This window comes from Equus przewalskii, chromosome 7 (assembly GCF_037783145.1).
Source record: "Equus przewalskii isolate Varuska chromosome 7, EquPr2, whole genome shotgun sequence".
Lineage (NCBI taxonomy): Eukaryota > Metazoa > Chordata > Mammalia > Perissodactyla > Equidae > Equus > Equus przewalskii.
In genome coordinates, this window is record NC_091837.1 from 1,960,801 (window position 1) to 1,982,523 (window position 21,723).

The 21,723-nt window shown below is 37.2% G+C and overlaps 1 protein-coding gene across 2 annotated transcripts; it reads left to right on the plus strand.

The window, feature by feature from the left end:
• The first annotated feature begins 16,196 nt into the window (after positions 1-16,196).
• Positions 16,197-17,312, plus strand: LOC103543939 (olfactory receptor 2T33-like). Of its 2 annotated transcripts, XM_070630321.1 has the most exons (2): positions 16,237-16,257; positions 16,308-17,312. In XM_070630321.1, exons 1-2 carry the CDS (start codon positions 16,237-16,239, stop codon positions 17,118-17,120), a joined length of 834 nt encoding a protein of 277 aa, XP_070486422.1. In that variant the 3' UTR covers positions 17,121-17,312. The 2 variants fall into 2 exon arrangements, with proteins under 2 accessions (XP_070486421.1, XP_070486422.1); XM_070630320.1 differs by having other exon boundaries at positions 16,197-17,312.
• Positions 17,313-21,723: the final 4,411 nt, after the last annotated feature.

Below are 21,723 nucleotides of genomic sequence, written 5' to 3' on the forward strand. Positions count from 1 at the left end.
ACCTCATTGTCGTTTTCATTTTTATTTCCCTGATGATTTGTGAATTTGAGCACCTGTTCATATACCCATTGGCCATTTTTATGTCTTCTTTGGAAAACTGTCTATCTGAATCCTTTAACAATGTTTTAATTGGTTTATTTGTTTTTCTGCTATTTAATTGTCTGACTTCCTTATATATTTTGTATATTAACTCCTTATCAGATATATGGTTGACAAACATTTTCACCCAACTCATAGGCTCCTTATACATTTTATTGATTTCTTACTTTGCTGTGCAGAAATATTCTAGTTTGATGAAGTCGTACTTGTCTACTTTGGCTTTTGTTGCCTAAACTTCTGGTGTCATATCCAAAAAATCATTGTCAAGACCAATATCAAGGAATATTTTTCCTTATGTATTCTTCTAGGAATTTATAGTTCAGGTCTTATATTTCAGTCTTTACTCCATTTTAATTGATTTTTGCATTGGTGTAAGATAATGGTTCAGTTTCATTCTTTGGCATTTGGACATTCAATTTTACCAACACCATATATTGAGGAAACTATCTTTTCTCCATTGTGTGTTCTTGGTGCCCTGTGGAAATTTATTCACCTATTTATGCCTGGGTTTATTCCTGGGTTCTCTGCTTTGTTTTAATAGTCTATGTAATTCTTTTTATTCCAGTGCCATCCTGTTTTGATTACTAGAACTTTGTAATACAGTTTAAATCAGAAAATGTGATGCCTCCAATTCTGTTCTTATTTATCAAGATTATTTTGGCTATTTGGGATCTTTTGGGCTTCCATATGAAGTTTAGAATTGGTATAGCTATCATGGAAAACAGTATGAATCTTCCTCAAAAAATGAAAAATAGGATTACCGCATAGTTCTGCAATCTTATTTTCTGGGTATATAACCAAAGGAAAAAAATCAGCAACTCAAAGAGATATCTGCATTCCTATGTTTATTGCAGGGTTATTCCCAATAGCCAAGATATGGAAACAAACTAAATTCCGCTTACAGATGAAGAGATAAAGAAATTTTGATATATATATAGATAGATAGATCACTTAAGTAGAAGGAGATCCTTCCATTTTCAACAACATAGATAAACTTGGAGGACATTATGCCAAGTGAAATTAACCAAACACAGAAAAACAAAACCTAAATAATTCACAAAGATGTGGAATTTTAAAAATTTAAATACGTAGAACCATAATTACCAGTGGTGGGGAGTCGAGGGTGTAGACACCCATGACGCAGGAAGGGTTAATAATCACTGGAAAAGGCTTGCCAACAAACTGTGACCCAGAGGTGAGAAGGCTGGTTAGCCAATGACAGAAAAGACCTGCAGGGGGAGGCAACCTAAGCCAGGCATGGTCACCCGGGGGCACAGATGGAGACAGGATATCGGGAGCAGGAGGGGCCATTGCCTAGGAGGCCTTGCCTGCTCTGTGATAAAAATATACGAGCACAGCAATAACATGATAATATCAAAACATAGGCTGAGGGGGGCTCCTTGAGAAACCACTAAGAATTCTTGGCATTTGCTAATTACGTTTTCCAGAACACCTGTGTATGTTTAACAGATGTAAGCTATGTGTATATTGAAATGCTGGTTATAATAAACTCAGAGTGGCCATCAGCCCTCTCCACATCTATCCTGGTGTGTACATTGGATTGTGACACTGACGTATGGTGCCCCCGACATGATCCAAGATCGGCGGCATTATTGGTGAGTAAAGATATCAGGGAATTTCAACCGCCTTTCAGTGGTCTGCCGTGAGAACGATGGGCCAACAATTGATGACCCAGCAGAAATTATACTTTAAGACACTTCAGCAGCTTCTGAAGGCAATTTCAGTTTCGGTTTCTCCTGCTGAGTTACAGAGGCTATTGCTGGCAATATCTACACATTGCCCCTGGTTCCCTGAGGATGGCATCTTGGATATTGAGTTGTGGGAAAGGGCTGGCAAGGCACTAAAGTCTCGCTTTGATCATGGCCTATTAAAGGATGTACATATCTTAACGACTTGGGGAACAGTACATACTGTGCTGTTCCCTTTGTCAGATCTATCAGATGAGGAAAAATTGGCCTCTTCACCTGAGCACCCTTCAGGCAAAGCTGAGGAGGCACGGTCACTCCCTCCTCCACCTTCCTCACCACCAAGAGACTCTTTGAAAAAGGCCGTTAGTAAATCTCTGAAAAATTTTGAACAAACATCCTCAGATGATGACGATTTATCATTCCTCCCTCCTTTAGATAGGCATTTTGCCTTCAAGAACCCTCCTGTCTTTGCCCATTGCTCCTCCTTGCACTCCACCAGCTCTGTATGTTGATTCCAGGCAGTATAGTGTGGTTCATAATTGCCTTCAGGAAGGATTAAATCATGGAGATCCTGATGCCTTTTCCTGTGCCTCCCCTGTAATGGTCAATCATGGGCAAAAAGAACATGAATCCCTTCCTTTTTGGGTGTTTCATGAGCTGAAAAAGAGCATTAGAGAGAATGGAGTGCAGTCACCTTTCACTGTTGGGATGATAGAGGCACTGGGAACCAGTTATTGTATGCTACCCTGTGATTGGCTCTTGCTCGCAAACACTCTTTTGTTGCATGCTGAATATACTGTTTTCAAGTCTGAGTATAATGAGATATCTGTATCCCAATTTATGGATAATCTATCTTTAAACCCCCTCTCCCAATCAGTGCCGACATGTTACGGGGGGTCGGCCAATATGCGATGCCTCAAGCACAGGCTGAGGCAAATGGAATGTTGCACAGACAATGTTCAGAGGTAGCATTAGCAGCCTGGAAAGCAATTTCCCCTTCAAGGGCAGACAGAGCCACCAATTCCTTTGTGAATGTCCAACAAGGGCCAAACGAGCCACACATAGAATTTATTGACCGTCTCCAGCAGGCAATTGAGAGACAAATAGCTCATCCTGAAGTGGCTCAAATTATCCTGTTGAAAATAGTCTTTGAAAATGCTAATGCTGATTTCCAGTCTGCTATGTCTCACCTGAAGGGCGAATTCATACTTTAGGGGATATGCTGCGAGCCTGTCAGGAAGTAGGAACTCACAGTCATGTGGCCAAAGTAATGGCGGCAGCGTTTTCCCAGCTGCCCAAAGGTGCTTTTTGATAATGCCTATTTTAAGTGTGGAAGACCTGGACACCATGCAAAACAATGCAAGTCTGGTCCAAAAGATATCCCTGGTAAAGGAGGGTCAGCCAATATTAAAAAGCCACCTTCTAAACCATGTCCTCAGTGCTGAAGGGGATTCCATTGGGCGAATCAATGTTGCTCTAAAATTAATGTAGATGGTAATCTAATCAACTGTGACTTGGCATCAGGAAACTCTAAATGGGGCACACTCCCCAGTGCCCCTAAAACCAAAGTTTGGGGAGCTCTCAATCAGCAGGATGACTCTATGTGAATGATTTAGTGGCGGCCTTGTCAGGAAGTGCCAGAGTGGATTTCATGGCCTCAGAGACAGTCATCATAGATTGTGCTGATGAAACCTTTCTTGTTCCTACCTATGTATGGGGGCCTTTACAATCAGGATATTTTGGGTTATTAATGGGACGCTCTAGTTCAGCTTTGAAGGGCTTAAACATTATTCCTGGGGTAATTGATGCTGACTATCAAGGTGAAATAAAAATCATGGTCCGTTCATCTAGTTATAATGTTTATAACTAGTTATAAGCTTTTTATAGCTAGTTATAATCTAGTTATAAGCTTTTACGAGGATAGCTCAGTTGATATTAATACCTTACTTGTCCCCTGCTCATGCCTCAGCTGCCAAGAGGGGGGCCAGTGGCTTCGGCCACACTGGTGAGGGTACTTTCTGGATACAGTCATTAAGATTAAATCGGCCCACTCTTACAGTATACATACAGGAGATTCCCTTTGAAGGGCTTCTGGAGACTGTGGCCGATAAAGCCATTATAGCCTTGCCCCCTTGGCCTCCCCATTGGCCTAAAAATCAAACCTCTGCATCTGTACAAGGTGTAAGGGGGCTTATGATGCCTGAGGTAAGTGATCACGTACTCAAAGTCAGAGGACCTGAAAACAGAATTGCCTTAATTACACCCTACATTCTTCCAACTCCATACTCCCTATGGGGGTGAGATTTACTTTCTCAATGGAAACTATCTCTAAATGTTAAGTCTTTTTCCTAGGGGCCACTGATGTTATTGACATTCCTCCCATACCTATTCAGTGGAAAACTATCACGCCTGTATGGATAGATCAGTGGCCCCTTCCAAAAGAAAAATTACAGGCTTTAAAGATGCCAGTACAGGAACAACTAAAAGTAGGCCATATTGAACCCTCAACTAGTCCCTGGAACACCCCAGTATTTGTGATAAAAAAGAAATCTGGAAAATGGAGATTACTCCAGGACTTGAGGTCAGTTAATACTGTCATGCAACCTATGGAGGCTTTACAGAAGGGATTGCCAAACCCTTCTTTAATACCTGAGAATTGGCAAATTGTTGTTATTGACATTAAAGACTGTTTCTTTTCTCTACCATTGTGCACTGCTGATAGGGAAAACTTCTCATTCACTGCCCCAGTTTATAACAGTCAAGAGGTCCCCAAGAGATGTCAGTGGAAGGTCTTGCCTCAGGGCATGAAAAACAGTCCTACCATATGCCAACAATTAGTAGGAGATGTGATATTAACTTTTCAAAGCAAATACCCTACTATACAACTTTACCATTATATGGATGATATTTTATTAGCAGTGCCACCTAAAAATTTATCATTAACAGCATACCAACAATTAATTGAATTGCTAAAAGGCAAAGGCCTGCTTGTGGCACAAGATAAGGTACAGTTTACCTCCCCCTGGAAATTTCTAGGATTAATGATTGATAGACACCTGGTAAAGCCATGCATTCCCTCTATTTCCATACCCAATACTTTAACATTAGTTACATTGCAAATACATCCTTTTCTTGGCATCCTGACACATTCTCTGAGTCACTTGTTCTCCTTACTACATAGTGACTCTTTCCCCTCTTCTATGCGCACTCTTACCCCTGAGGCAAAGCAAGAACTAAGCCTAGTAAACAAAGCTCTAACCTCCCAATTTTTAAATCGCTTTGATCTGGAAATTCCCTTATGCCTTTATGTGATAAACACATCTAAAAGTCCTACTGGTATCATCTTTCAAAAAGCAGGCAAGGTTATAAAATGCTTGGAGTGGATATACTTGCCCCACACACTAGCTAAGGTACTCTATACACATTTTGATGGAATAGCAGAGGTTATTCAAAGGGGACGTTTACGGTGTTTACAATTGTGAGGCGCTGACCCTCAGAGGACTTTTTTACCTTGCACATCTTCTCAATTTGATCATGTTATGATGATCAATTCACAAATACAAATGGCTTTGCAATCTTATATGGGTGAGATTTCTTTTAAATCCCTGTCCCATCTGCTTTTTCGTTTTTGTACACAAACTCAGCTTACCTTATCTTCCCAACCTATTCCTGATGTCTTAACCATGTTCACTGATGGCTCTGGAAAAGACAGAAAAGCCGATATAGCTTGGCTTGCTAATAGTGACTGGCAGACCAATGTCTCTCACGGACATTCAACTAATCAAATTGTAGAATTGGCAGCTGTGTATCTAGCCCTGCACACCTTTCCTTCTGTTCCTTTGAATATTCTTATGGATCCCACTTATGTAGCTAATGCTGTCCTGCTTTTGCCCTCTGTTTTAAACTTTCATCCATAAAACTGGCATCCCCTATAATTCTACGGGGCAAGCTATTATTGACCGATGTCATAGAATGCTAAAGGCTGCTTTACAAAAAATGAAAGGGGGAAATGAGTATTGTAAGAAAGATCCACAAGGTATTCTCAATCACGCCTTATGTACATTAGATTTTTTGAGTCTAGCGGAGGATGGCACATCAGCTGCAGAAAGATATATGGGTCAAACTCAGAACCATGTGGCCCAACTAGGCAAGCATTACACATATCTGTTTCAACACAAAACCTTGGCAAAGTGTGGATAAAAATGTCCTTATATAGATATCTGGGAGGGCCCTTTTATGGTTAAATGTGGGAAGAGAGGAGCTCCTTGTGTTTTGCCAGATAAAGGCATTAAGTGGATTCCATCAAAATGTGAATGGCCTGCTCTGGAATTACCAGAAAATAGACAAATGGATAAGTAAATCAGTTTTTTTCTTTTTCCTCTTTTCTTCTCTAATGCATGTTGAGGTGATTTCAGAGCATGAGAATCTCACATATTGGGCCTTTATTCCTAATCCTCCTCTCTTTACTCCAGTTACTTGGTGGCATGCTGATCACCCTTTGTCCTCTAACAATTCTGATTGGACAGGAGGAAGCAGGGTACCCCCACAACAACATACAGGCCTGCACCAAAAAGGAGAAGAACCTCAGGTGATGTATGCTAACGATTTATCTTTTTGTATGGTTTATCAAAACAAAAGCACAACATGTGTCACCTTTCAGGAACAAAGGTATTTGTATTACCAACCTAAGAAAGGACAACAGGCAGCCAATCTGACATACATTACTGCTATATCAACATCTTACGGAGACAAAAGTAATCTCACACAAGTTCCTTCCATCCCAATTCACCGTCCAAAAACTGATAGGCATTACAAACATTACTCAGTACAGTGGTCCCATTGCCGTACAGCATATCCAAGGTGGGACAACATCTTTGGGGCCAACGTGCTGGATTGGGGACCTCATGGATATCTTTTGAGTGACAATCATTCTTGGGCCTTCAACAGATCAAGTCAGAAACCTATAGCATGGAGCGAACATGGCCTATCTGGACCCCTTTTACAACTATCTTACAATGAGACAGTGTACAGCTCACTTCACAAAGGAATATGGAGGATTGGGTTGCCTTTTATATCATGACAATTGTCCCATGGCAAGTATGGGAATGAAACAGGCAATTATTTACTAACATTGGTCAAAAATGTTTCTGATACCGTTATGACTTGTACCACCCATCCTTATGTGTTATTATGGGGAAACAGTGTCCCTGCTATCGAAGAGTCTTCTGGTATGTATGTGGTTAATATTTCTCCCCCTTACTGGTATTCTGATTGTTTAACACATTATAATGTAACCTGGTTGAATGTGACCTATGTAATGGTGTTAAAAAGAAGAGCACATATTTGATTACCTGTTTCTCTAAATCAGACATGGTCCAAAGAGCATGCTCTACATATCCTCCTTGAGTCCATGAGAAAGTTTCACACTAAGCTGTTTTTTGGCTACACTAATTGTGTTCATTGTGTCCATGGTGATTATCATTGCGTCGGCCACTACAGCTACTACTGCCTTGGTTAACAGTGTTCAAACAGCCCATAAGGTAAAGTCCCTCTTGGTAAATGTCAGGATTTCAGGCATTAGAGGCAGCAGTAGAGTGGCTGGGAGAGCAGCAAAATGCATTAAATATACATATGAAACTAAAATATGACTGGCAATTTACCATGCAATGTGTTACCCCCCCCCCACCGTATAATAGTTCGCTGAAATCTTGGAAAGAAATTTAAAAAAAAACATTTACAGGGGCATTCAATACCTCCCTGGCCAATGACATCACTGGGCTACAAGCTCGGTTACAGAGACAGTTACAAGAAGTACATAAGGTGTTCTCTCAAGAAATATTTCAAGACATTGAAAATAGGTTACACTGGCTAGAGCTCTCCAATTGGTTCTTGGGCCTCAATTTACAAATATATGTTAATACTGGTGTGATTTTTGTATTGTCCATATTAATAGTTTATGTTTTACATCTGCTGTGCTCCCTGAAAAAACAACAAAGGCAACAAGAGCAAGCATTGGTTATGATGGGCCTTCTGGCCTCAGCACAACATGACGCCTTCCTTGCCTTAAAAAACAAAAAAGGGGGAAATGTAGCTGTCCCTGATGCAGGAAGGGTTAATAGTCATTGGAAAAGGCTTGCCAACGAACTGTGACCCAGAGGTGAGAAGGCTGGTTAGCCAATGACAGGTAAGACCTCCAGAGGGAGGCAACCTAAGCCAGACACGGTCACTTGGGGGCACAGATGGAGACACGGTATCGGGAGCAGAAGGGGCCATTGCCTAGGAGGCCTTGCCTACTCTGTGATAAAAATATACGAGCACAGCAATAACATGACAATATCAAAACAGAGGCCGAGGGAGGGCTCCTTGAGAAATCACTAAGAATTCTTGACCTTCGCTAATTACATTGTCCAGAACACTTGTGTATGTTTAACAGATGTAAGCTATGTATATATTGAAACGCTGGTTATAATAAACTCAGAGTGGCCGTCAACCCTCTCTGCATCTATCCTGGTGTGTACATTGGATTGTGACACTGACAGAGGGAAATGTGGGAATATTGGTCAAAGGGCATAAATTTGCTGTTATGTAGGATAAATAAATCTAGGTATTTCACTCAGAGTATGATGATTATAGTTAATAATACTGTATTGAATACCAGAAATTTGCTAAAAGAGTAGATTTCAAGTGCTCTTAGCTCATAAAAAAAATAGCAACTATGTGAGCAGAAGATATGTTAATTAGCTTGATTATCATACTCATTTCACTATATATATGTATACATATATCAAAACATCATTTATATTTTTAAAATATACAATTTCTATTAAAAAATTAAAAAATTAACTTAGTAACTAACAGTCATAACAGAAGAAAAAATGCAACATTTATAATTAATAAGTGATCAAGCATATAAAGAATACTTACAAATAAATAGTCCTAAATGTCAGAAGAAATAAATGGATAAATGGCAAGAATAAATAATTTTACAGAAAAGAAAAAATGAATTGCAAATGAGTGAATGAAATGATATTTAACCTCATTAGAAATCAAGCAAATACAAGTTATAAGTAAAACGTGATTTTCTCCATCGTCAAGAGATTGGTAAAAGTGAAAGTTTGTCAACTTCAAGCTTTGGTTAGGATGTACAATAATACATGACTTCATACACCTCACATTACTTGTTTATTTGTAATACGTAAATGTTAAAATTAGAGATTCTCAATCCTGCAGGTGTAGCTGTGAGCAGCAATATTCACAGTGCTTTCTGTTGACATTTTGAGCAGGTTGGAGCATCTTATATGTGTTGTGTGTTTAGCAGCAAAGACCATTGGCCATTAAAGTCTCCCTCCCACTTTTATTCATTGAAATAATCAAGTATTCATCATCCATTTTTGAGGACCCTCAAAGGAGTATGCTCACACCTAACTACAAATTATTTCATGGGTCAGTGGTCAATTATTTACATAATTTTTTCCCTGACAGTGTTTTGACATCTGCTTATTGGGTCCTGGGTCATCTTGTTTTGGATAACTCATGTAGCTTGCCTACAGTCTGCCAACAGATCTTAGAAGAGTATTTTTCATGTGCCTCATCTATCCTTTCCTTCCATTCAGACTGATTTTGGCCTTGTGAGACCAAGTGCTCATTGTGCTTTTCCAGTTGGGTTCAGATAATGAACAGGTTAAAACGTCTTCATGTGTTGCCACCTCTGGAGTTTGCCAACCTTAAGCATGAAACCACATTCTTTGACCCTGCTAACCTAATTCCCAGTGCTTTTTAGATGTTGCTTGTGTTCTATGTAGTGGGATCTCATGTTCCAAATATTCCTTTTGGTAACCGATGTCAAAGAAGTTCAGATGGCACCAGGGTTCTGCATGAGAAATATGGGAAAGCGGGTTGTATGCTTATGAGGCCTATGCAGTAGTTACTTATGCTCTTACCAGATCAATTTTAAATCTGATCCACTTTGAGACATAATCAGATGAATATTCTGCAAAAATTAAATTTTTCCAAAGTTAAAAACATAACACTCACAAAAATATGAAATAAATGAACGTGTATTCACAGTTTGTTTAACTTATTCAAGAGGGGACAAAGCGGGTGTTAGAGCTGGTTCAAAGAGCATTTGAGTTGAAGAGGGCTTTTTATAGACCTCTGAGAAGGCTACACTGAAATAAATGCTATTTTTTATTTTCATTTTTTCTTTTAGTTTTATAACATAAAAATAGTTAGTCTTTGTCCTAGATTCCTGGCACAGAACTCCTAAAATTCTTGGAATTTCCAGAGTGGAAGTGGGATAGGGCTGCTTTTGGTTCTGATGAGGAGACTCTTGGTGGGCCCCTAGATAGCTTGAGGATGGGACCTGGTAGCCAGAACACCAAGCCATGATTGGAAGTTTGGAACTTTTGGTTCCATTCCCCAACCTCCAGGGAAGAGACAAAGACTGGAAATTTAGTTAATCATCAATAACTACAATCATGCCTATGTAACTAAACCTCCATAAAACTCCTAAATCACAGGGTTCAGAGGCAGAAGAGGGGTCAGAATTCACAAACACAGACCAGGAGGATGGTGCAACCTAACTCCATGGGGATAGAAGCTTCTGCAATTGAGACTCTTCTGAAACTCACTCATGAACCACTTTACCTGGTTGTCCCTTTTTATCCTTTCTAATAAGCTGTAATCATTATAATAGCATTTTTCTGACTTTTGTGAGTCGTTCTAGGAAATTACAGAAGCTGAGGAGGGGGTCATGGGAACTCTTTGTGGCCAAGTTGCAAAGAAGTGTGGGTTACATCAAAACCTGATACTTGTGACTAACATCTGAAGGAGGCAGTCTTTTGTGACTGAGCCCTTAAGTCTGTGGAGTCTGCAGTGACTCCAGGTAGTATCAGAATTGATTAAATTGTAGGATATCCAGTTGTTGTCAGAATGTTGGAAAAGACAACACACATTTGGTGTCAGGAGGAAAATAACTTCTCATTGCTTGGGTTTTTGATTTTAGCTAAGTAAAACTGGTTGATTTCCTACTTTATTACTATACATAAATTATTTGCATCTGTACTGGACACAAATATACATATTAATATGCACCTTCACAGATTCTGGGCACTGAGTATCAGTAAATGGTAAGTCACACACAGGTGCATTCACCCAGAGAACTAAATAATCTTTGAGCAGTCCTGTTAACAATGACCAAGTATAACATTAAAAGGGCAGACTGTTCTCCTTTTGCTTATTTTCTTTTCTAGATAATTTTTCATAACACTTGGGCCAGAATCAACAAAAGCCCTGCTTTCAAGATACATTTATTTTTCCCATTGGAAACAATCGATGATGATAACAATGAATATTGATACATGATTTACAAAGGGTCAGACACTCTTCCAAGAAATTTACAAATATTTATTTAATCCTTCTCATAATCCTACAGACTAAGCAATGTTATTATGTGTATTTTACAGACGAGGAAGACGAAGCTCACTCATAGTGCTAATCCAAGTTCATGAAATGCATAGGGAATAGAAAAAGGATTTAAAAAAACACACAAAATTGGAAATCAATGAGTTTAGAGGCTATCAAAGCACAGAAGACTAAGGATAGAGTCAAAATTCAACTTCAAATGGCTTATTTAAGGAGATAGTTCTAAACGTGTAACTGACCCTCCCTTTGAGTGATTCAAATGTTCCCTAAAGTTTAAGAATCACAAATCTGAGGTGATTTAAGCATAAATTCCTCTACTCTGCTACCTCAGGACAGTTAAATATAGGTATGTTGCTTAAAAATGTTAACATTGTCTGCATTCTAGTAGAATGCAGAAGTTCATAGATCAAAGGGCTGTTTTAAAGGTTAAATAAAATGTATGAAATATATGTAAAATGCTGAGCATATTTGCTAGCATTTAGAAATGCTTAATAAATAAAATCTATTATTATTATCATCCAACAGTTACAAAAGTGAACAATCTATATTTCAGGCAATTAAGTCATATTTCTTCAGGTTAAAGAATGGAATTCGTGTTTTGCCTTTGAAAAGTCCTTCTATTTGCTGTTATCCTTACAGTGCCACAACTCTTCACCTTCCCATGCAGGGTTATTTTGCCTTTAGCAAAACCTGGGTGTTAAATTAGTTCATTGCATCATTTACTCTTAAGAAAACCTTAAATCTGTGTTCCCTTGCCAAAGGCGACTTGCCTTTGAAGGTCTCATTGCCCCAGGGAAGGTCTTGTGTAGGTGTAGGAAATTTTAATTGGTCACGTAGGACTTCCCAATAAGTATGGCATGAGGCCAGGAGGAGAAAGCAGTACCCTCAACACTGATGTAAGCAAACATGTGTAGCCAACCTATTAAAAAGATCCAGTACCCTGTGTATGTCTCATGGATTATGACTGTCTACTATAGAGGTGAGTCTAATTTGAGAATTATTTTTCCATTATTTTAGGAAGTAATTTCAAATGATTCTTATGTTTTAAGTGTTTGGCATTCTACAACTGAATTTTGAGTTGCAGAGTAACCTTTGTAAAATTTCATCCAAAAGTGATACAAAATAAAAGTCTCCCTATTGTCCCCATTTATTCTGAAGGTGTAAATTGTGAGCTGGTCCACCCAGAACCAGTAGGCTAATAGATCTTCCTGAATAGGCAATCAATCCATTCAAATTACTGAGTTCATATTAGTGGATTTTTTCAATGAACAGTGTTGCTGTTTCAAGAAATTAACCTTGTTATATCAACACCTTGTGGACACAGAGACACTTTCTTTGTTGAGGGCACAATGGCAGAAGGAAGAGAAAAGGAGATTGTGTAAGGAATCTCCAACAGTTCATGACAATGATCTCTACTATAAGCCAGTGCAAATATGGAGAAGGAGACTGTAATCAATTTCTCTACCAGCTTCAGAAAGGGCATGATTTGGGGATTTATAGACACAGAATTCCTCAGATATTTTCTAAATAAAGCACCTAGAATAAATAAGAAAAATTCTGGGGGCAAGATGCTTTGTTACATTAAAAATAATGAAGAAAACTTTCTTTTTCTTTCTCTGAAGGATATGTAAATTTACACCTGGAAAACTATCCATAACCTATTCCTAAAGGGGAAATATTTCTCTCACTTCATGAAAATATCTATCTTTAAAAAAATTTTCACTCAATTTCAGTCATCTTATTTAATAGCCTGACATTAACTTGGTTCACAATTGACCTAAAGAACCAATAGTTATAAGCATCTGTGCACATTCTCATAATTTTAGATGAGTTAATACATACTTTTAATTAAAGGCTAAATGTTTCACTTAGCAAGTAAAATCATTTATGTATCCATAATGCCAATAAATTCTTTATTAAAAATGTTTTGTATGATATTTAGTGAAAAAGATCAAGTTGCATTAGTTATGTACATGAAATTAAGTAATACAAAAAGTGACCTTTCTATTAAACTATCTTTTATAGTATGTTGAAAAGCCTAATATTCTAAAATATCATATATCACAATTTTTCACAACAGAGGAGGATATTACAGAGCTAATTATTAAACTACATTTTCATTTTAAAAAGTCATGGTTCCAAATGTATTATTATTTATTTAGACACACATGAGAGTGTATGTGTGCATGTATGTATTAATTGACAAATAGAAATGGCAAGCAATAGGATATGTTGGAGTATATGAGGAAGCCATTTGGCCTGACTTTGTTTTGTCCAAAAGGGCCTGACATGGCCATCTAGCATGCATTGTATACCTGCTTTAAACATTTCCTATGGCAAGAACAAATGAACTTAAGATAAAGGTGCAACTTTCCCCCACATTGGCATGTCCTTAAGGATAAGCATCTTTCCTTAGGCTAGGAACTGGTTGTTGTGCTTGCCTGTGACCACCCAACTCTAGACAACAGACCTGCCCCCCTGCTGTGTTCACCTAGACAGCAGACCTACCTGCTGTGTCCATCAATTGCTGTTCCCACAGAGCAGTCTCGCAACTATTGTAAAAGGGACATTTCAATCATGTGAAACATCCTGTTTGGGGGTATATAACTACTTTGTGCACCCCACTTCTTCAGTGTCCTCTCTTCCTTAGGGAAGAAAGGCCCTGGGCCATGGTCCTCACATTTTAGCTCAGAATAAACTCACTCAAATTTTCATTTATAGATTGGTTATGGATTATATTCACCAACAATCTCACCTTCACATTTCCAGAGCATTCAGTCAAATGATGAAACTGATATTTTGTGCTATGGCTTTGTAGCTATTGTTTATGTGGGAAAAAATAGCAACTAATGACATAGACTGGCAAATTATATTGAAATTAATATTTTTATCAACGTGCAAAATGTCTTGGGAAATTATTTCAAAATTAATTCATGCACAAAATATCTTAAATATTTGAGAAATCTGTTAAGAAACTTTGTAATTTAAAACATATAAACAAAACAAAACAAGGTTAAGTAACTGACTCCTCATCAAATATATAGAAAATAAAAGACATGATTCTTAAACCAGGACGTCTGTATCTTGAGCCCAGAGTTCTTTATCCATACATCCCCACATCAATAAGATTAGCCTGAGGGCAGTTTAAAGTTATAATAGAGGTAGAGGGAGCCTGCAGGGAAGGAATTAGGGTATGTGGCAATAAGAGGAGAAATATCTTAAATAGTATGTAAAACAAGGAGCTGCATATGCTAGATAGGAGGTAGTGCAAATCACCAAGGCTTGGCAATTCCTTGATTAGGTAGACTGCTTATGTGTCTGGTATCAGTGGTTAAACAAGGCATCTCAAAGATGCTGCTGTTACTGTGTGCTGTTGTGTCCATTCAAATGTGAATGCTCACATGATGAAGGTAGTGATTTAATGAGCCATTAACACTGACTTTCCACAGGTCCCTTAAAGAGACTGCCTGTGTGTGAGATGGCTTTGCAAGACATGGGCTCTGTCTGCCACCTGATTTTTATAGCATTAGAGTATTCACAAAATCAAACCCTTTGGGTTATAAATCATCATTACTATCTCTGTCTCTGCAGTAATCAATTACCAGACAATTCCAGACAACAGGCTCAGAGATTATTATGTCCCTAAAGCTTCAGATGAAATATTTTTGGACTGTCCATATCAGAAATAAAGTGGTCTGCAAATCCATACATAAACAAAAATTGTGAATTTGTGCATTTTTCCACTAATGAAAGAAAAGAATTGGCTCCATGCACCTATGTGCTCTTTGGCTCTTTATGAGTTTACAAATTTTGTTCTTAGTATGGAGTTTAAAAAATGTCAAATACTAAAAAATCTTACTTATGTTCAGTGTATAACATCTCTCAACCTGCAAACCCTTCCTAATAAAGCCATCCTCATTTCCATGGGTTCAGCCATTTTGCTTGTGTCTCCTAAGAAAATACATCTGTTTTGTTAAATATTAAACATCTATCCTCAGAAGATAGGCCAAATATCTAATTTAGGCATTTTTAAATGTTTTTTTTCTTTTCAGATATATTTATACTTTACCTGTGACTAATAATAATGCTCCATGGTAATAAGATTGTTTTAAAATTGCTTCCTTTTATTTTTAATCACCTTACTCATCACTATAGTTATTGTTATTTTCTCCAAGCATTTACTGACATCAAATATCGTCTCATGCTTGGCTTTCATATTCACCTGTTCATTGCAAGTCTCCATGGCAGTACATTGTGTGGTGAAACAATGTCTAGGGCATGGATCCAAGTCCTAGTAAGCTGGGGAAAGAAATGTGCATTTTATCCCAAGTATGATGGAAATAGACTGAAGGTTTCAGACCAGGGAGCGGTGAACTTAGCCGCATTTTAAAAATCATGTAAGTAAAAATAGTTATTTAAGGAGAGGAAGTAAGAATATTTTCATCAATTATTGCCGATATTATGTTCCTTCAATGGAGAAATTTTGTTTTACTTATACCCATCTGTGCCGTTGTGTGGTCCTTGTAACCCACATTGAAATAACTGGAATTTTTTGTTTACTAAAAGAAGAACTAATTTGAATATGTTAAAATTTCCAAAATTTGAAAAGATTCATCTATGACTCAAAGAAATATAAATGACAAACTTTTAAGTGAGTGTTTATTTTCTAAACTGATTAATTTTGGCTTCAGTACACATAATTAAAGCACAATAATGATTATTAAATAATATAAAAATAGCCAAAGTAATTATTCATAATTTTTTAGTTATTAACAGTTTTTTCTACTTTTGATTCATTTTGATTATATCAATCAACGAATATATCATTGTGTGAAATATATTGACTAACTTTATTTAAAACATTAAAAGTTTGAGTTACAGAGAAGTGGAATGATAGGTCAAGAAGAACCACCTTAACTGGGATGTAGGGCTTTGAATCAGGACCTTGGATTCCATATTCAGCACATGTCCAGAAGTTATGAAGTCAAACTAAGATTGTTAGATGATGAAAGTCCCTTCCTTCTCCATTTTTCCATTGACAGAATCACACCAGAAGAAATCATGGAGAAGAGAAACACAACCTCAGACTTCATTCTTCTAAGACTCTTTAAACACACAGGACCCCACCTCTTTCTCTTCATGGTGGTGCTGACAATGGCCATGGCTTCTTTTATGGGCAATGCCATCATGCTTCTCCTGATTTACTGGGACCCGCGGCTCCACACACCCATGTACTTCCTACTGAGCCAACTCTCCCTCATGGATGTGATGCTGGTTGCCACCATCGTGCCCAAAATGGCTGCTGACTATTTGACCGGAAAGAAGTCCATCTCCCCTGCTGGCTGTGGGTTGCAGATTTTCTTCTATCTTACTGTGGGAGGGGGTGAGTGCTTCCTCTTAGCAGCCATGTCTTCTGACCGCTATGTGGCTGTTTGTCATCCACTGAGATATCCTGTCCTCATGAGCTGGCAATTATGCCTGAGAATGACTTTGGGGTCTTGGTTCCTGGGGGCAGCTGATGGGCTCATGCAGGCTGCTGCTACCCTGAGCTTACCATTTTGCAGCACACGTGAGATCAATCATTTCTTCTGTGAGGCCCCCATGCTGGTGCGCTTGGCTTGTGCTGACACATCTGTCTTCGAAAATGTAATGTATATCTGCTGTGTGTTAATGCTTCTGGTCCCGTTCTCACTCATCCTGACCTCGTACAGTTTTATCCTCTTTGCTCTTCTCCAGATGCATTCTAGAGAAGCACGCAAGAAGGCTTTTGCCACCTGCTCCTCACATTTGGCTGTGGTGGGACTTTTTTATGGAGCTTCTATTTTTATTTACATGAGACCCAAATCCTACAGGTCGGCTAGCCACGATAAGGTCGTGTCAGCATTCTAAGCTATCTTCACCCCTGTGCTGAACCCCCTCATCTATAGTCTGAGGAACAGTGAGGTCAAGGGAGCCTTGAAAAGGTGGCTTGGGAAATGTGCAAATTAAAATGAGAGCAAACTTAGTGTCACTCTTGAAGATTATGGAATGCTAAATGAGTCTAATTTCCTGAAGTCATTAACATTTAAACATATTGTAATTCTCTCTCCTTCAGGGATGCATGAAGGGAAAGTTAAGTTCATTGATCAGTATAATAGGAAGTTGTTAAGAATTATGTAAGACTACCATACTAAGAGATACTATTTCTTGATCACTTACTATTTGCTATCCTTCAACTAAGCAATTTTTATATATTTTGCATCCTATTAACAACTGCATGATTTAAGTACTTTGACATCCATCTTCTAAATGAGAAAATAGAGGCATGGAAAATTAAATATTATTCTCAGTATCACACAGCAAAAAGATGTTAAAATATGACTCCCAAGATTATCCTTTAACCTGGTATATTTATTTCTGTCCAGTATGTTTTTTTTATTTTCTAAGTGTTTTATGGTCTCAGGTCTTATGTTCAAGACTTTATTCCATTTGGAGTTACTTTTTGTGCATGGTGTGAGATAATTGTATATTTCCACTCTTTTGCATGTGGCTGTCCAGTTTTCCTAACTTCATTTATTAAAGAGATTTTCCTTTCTCCTTTGTATATGTTTGGATCCATTGTCCAAAATTAGTTGTCCATAGATATGTGGTTTTATTTTTGGGCTCTCAATTCTGTTCCCCTGATCAGTGTGCCTGTTTACCTGCCAGTATCATGCTATTTTGATCACAATAGCATTGTAGTATATTTTGAACTCAGGGAGTGTGAGACCTCCAACATTGTTCTTTATAAGAAATGTTGAAAGGAGCCCTACTTTCTGAAACAAAAAGGTGAAGGATTACAAAGTTTTGAACAAGGAGATAAATAGAATCAGAAAATTGCAGCTCTATATCAGAATAGGTTAGTAAACATGTATAACATAAATGGACTGAAGCCATCAAAAATAACTATATCCACTTCAATTTGATCACAAACTCACAAAACAAAAAAGAATAACTTGTGAAAACAAAACCATAGAAGCAGAAGAGAAAAGGATGGAACATTCATAGGCTAATGGAGATAAGAAGCAATCAGAAAAAGGACTATCTCATCTATGAAATCTTTTATACAAACCTCATGGTAATCAAAAAACAAAAAATATGAGTGGAGTCACAAATTATAAATACAGAGAAAACTGAGAAAAACATCACAGAAAATCACCAAATTGAAATGGCAGACAAAAATACCAAGGAAAAGAAACAATGGAAATATAGAATGACCAAAAGTAAAAGGATAAAGTGCTAGATTAATTCCTCATATATCAATAATCTCTCTAAATGTAAATGGACTGCATTCATCAATCAAAAGACACAAAGTGGTTATATGGATTAAACAACAAGGCCCAACAATATGCTTCCTCCAGGAAGTACATCACAGCTCTAAAGACAAACACAGTCTTAGAGTGAAGGGATGTAACATGATACTGCAAGCACATGGGAAACAAAAGAAAACAGGTGTTTCAATACTTCTATTACACAAAGCAGACATCGAGATAAAAAAGACAAGGAGAGACAAAGCGGGGCAGGACACAATGATAAAAGGGATTTTCCATCAAGACAACATAACACTAAGGAAGATATATGCATCTAATGCAGGAGCACCAATGTATATAAAGCAACTATTAACAGACCTTAAGGGAGAAACTAACAGCAACACAATAATAGTAGGAGAACTTAAAACCCCACTTATGTCAATGGAAAGATCATCCAGACAGAAAGTCAACAAGGAAACAGTAACCTTAAATAAAACACTAGACCAGATGGACTTAATAGATATATAGAGGGCATTCCATCCAAAAACAGCAGAATAGACATTCTTCTGAAGTGCACATGAAACATTCTCAAAGATGACCATTTGTTGGGAAACAAAATAAAAATCAATAAGTTAAAGAAGATTGAAATCATATCAAGCATCTTTTCTGACCATAATGGTATGAAACTTGAAATCAACTACAAGAAAAAAGCTGGAAAATCACAAACAGGTGGAGACTAAAAACATACTATTGAACAACTATTAGATAAATGAAGAAATCAATGAGAGAGAAAAAATACCTGGAGACAAATGAAAATGAAAACATAACATACTAAAATTTATAGGATGCAACAAAAGAGGTAGTAAAAGGGAAGTTTGTAGCAATAGAAGCCTACCTCAAGAAATAAGCAAAATCTCATATAAACAGTCTCAAACTACCTAAAAGAACTATAAAAAGAACAAAGTCCAAAGTCAGTAAAGGAAAGAAATAATTAAAGAAATCAGAGAAGAAATAAACAAAATAGAGACTAAAAAATACAATAGAAAGATCAATGAATCCCAGAGGTAGTTTTCTGAAAGGATAATCAAAATTGACAAACCCTTCCCCAGACTCACTAAGAAAAAGTGGAGAATACTCGCATAAATAAAATCAGAAGTGAAAGAGGAAAAATTACAACAGACACCAAAGAAATACGTAGGAGTGTAAGAGAATACTACAAAAAGCTATATGCCAAAACTCTAAAAGAACTGGATAAGTCCTTAGAATCATACAACCTTGCAGAACTGAATCAAGGAGAGATGGAGAATCTGACTAGACCAATTACAAATATAGAGTTTGAAGTAGTAATCAAAAACCTCCCAAAAACAAAAGTCCAGGACCAGATGGCTTCTCTGTTGAATTCTACCAAACATTCAAAGAAGATTTAATCACTACCCTTCTCAAACTCTTATGAAAAACTGAAGGAGACAAGATGCTTCTTAACTAATTTTCTAAATGTTTTATAGTTTTATGTTTTACATTTAGAAGTATGACACATTTTGAGTTAATTTTTGTGAAAGGTTTAAAGTCTGTGTTTATACTCTGCATTTTTGGATAAATACCTAGTAGTGGAATAGCAGGATCATATAGTAGTTTTATTCTTAATTTTGGGGGTATTCTTCATACTGTTTTCCATAATGGCACGTTTCCATAATGGTGAATTTACATTGCCACCAGGAGTGTATGAGGGTTAACCTTCTCCACATCCTCACCAACACTTATTTTTTCTTGTCTTGTAAATTATAGCCATTCTTATGGGCATGAGATGATATCTCATAGTTTTCATTTGCATTTCCCTGATAATTAGTGATGTTGAACATCTTTTCATGTTCCTGTTGGCCATCTGTAAATCTTCTTTGTCCAAAGAACATGAAAACATGAATGCATAAAGATATATGCACCCCTATGTTCATTACAGCGTTATTCACAAAGTGAAGTCTTGGAAACCACCTAACGGCCAACAAGGGATGAATGGATAAGGAAGATGTGGTATATATACAGAATTGAATACTACTCAGCTGTAAAAAAAAGATGAAATCTTGCCATTTGTGACAATATGAACGGACCTTGAAGGTGTTATGCTAAGTGAAATGTCAGACACAGAAAGTCAAATACTGTATGATCTCACTCATAAATAGAAGATAAAAACAACAACATACAAACACATATGGACAGAGATTGAATTGGTGGTTACTGGAGGGGAAAGGAGAAGGGAGGAGTGCTAAAAGAGTGACTAGGCCCATGTGTCTGGTGATGGATGGTAATTAATCTTTGGGTGGTGAACATGATGCAGTCTACACAGAAATCAAAATATAATGATGTACACCTGAAACATATAATATTATAAACCAATGTTACCTCAATAAAAAAATAATTGTATTTTTTGGTTTTATTAGTAGCAGCATTATCCGTGTTTTTATTTTATAAGAAACCTATAAACTATATAAAACTGTATATAAACTAATAAACTATATGAGTCTGAAAATATAAAACTATGGAGACAAAAATGATCAGTGGTTTGTTAAGGATTTGTGCAAAGGGATAGTGGGATGAAAAGGTTAAACACAGGGGATCTGTGGGTTGTGAAACTATGTGAGAATTAGATGAGATTTTTAAATCAAGCTTTTAGCTCATTGCATGGCACTTAATGTATATCAGGATTTAAGGTATATGGTGAGAGTCGTGATGATGAATATGACAATGATGATGAGGAGGAAAAAATGGATATCCCTACACGGATGTTATGTGTCAACTTGCAAAGAATTTCCTCAAACTCAGAAGAATAAATAAATATTTCCCTTAGAATTGAGGACTGAGGACAACCATGTAAAAGCTTTCCAAATAATGATGTCATTTGAGCCAATATTTGAAGGAAAATTAAACCTGATTAGACAGAGCAGAAGATGAAAAGTTTTCTTAGAGAAGAAATGGCATTGGTACAGCAATAGATATATTGTGTAAAACTGGCACATTTGGGAAACTTACTAATAAACCACATCTATAGCACTGGATGCATGGCAAATAAAATAGATAAATTCAAAAACCAGCAGTCCTTTAAATATCATCTGTGAAATTATTGCTTAATTTAGATCCTAAAAGCTTAAATAAGGACTATTGTATTTTCTTTATAACAAATAACTATGTGCTTTACATATGCAGACTAATAAGTCATTGGAAAGGTTTCT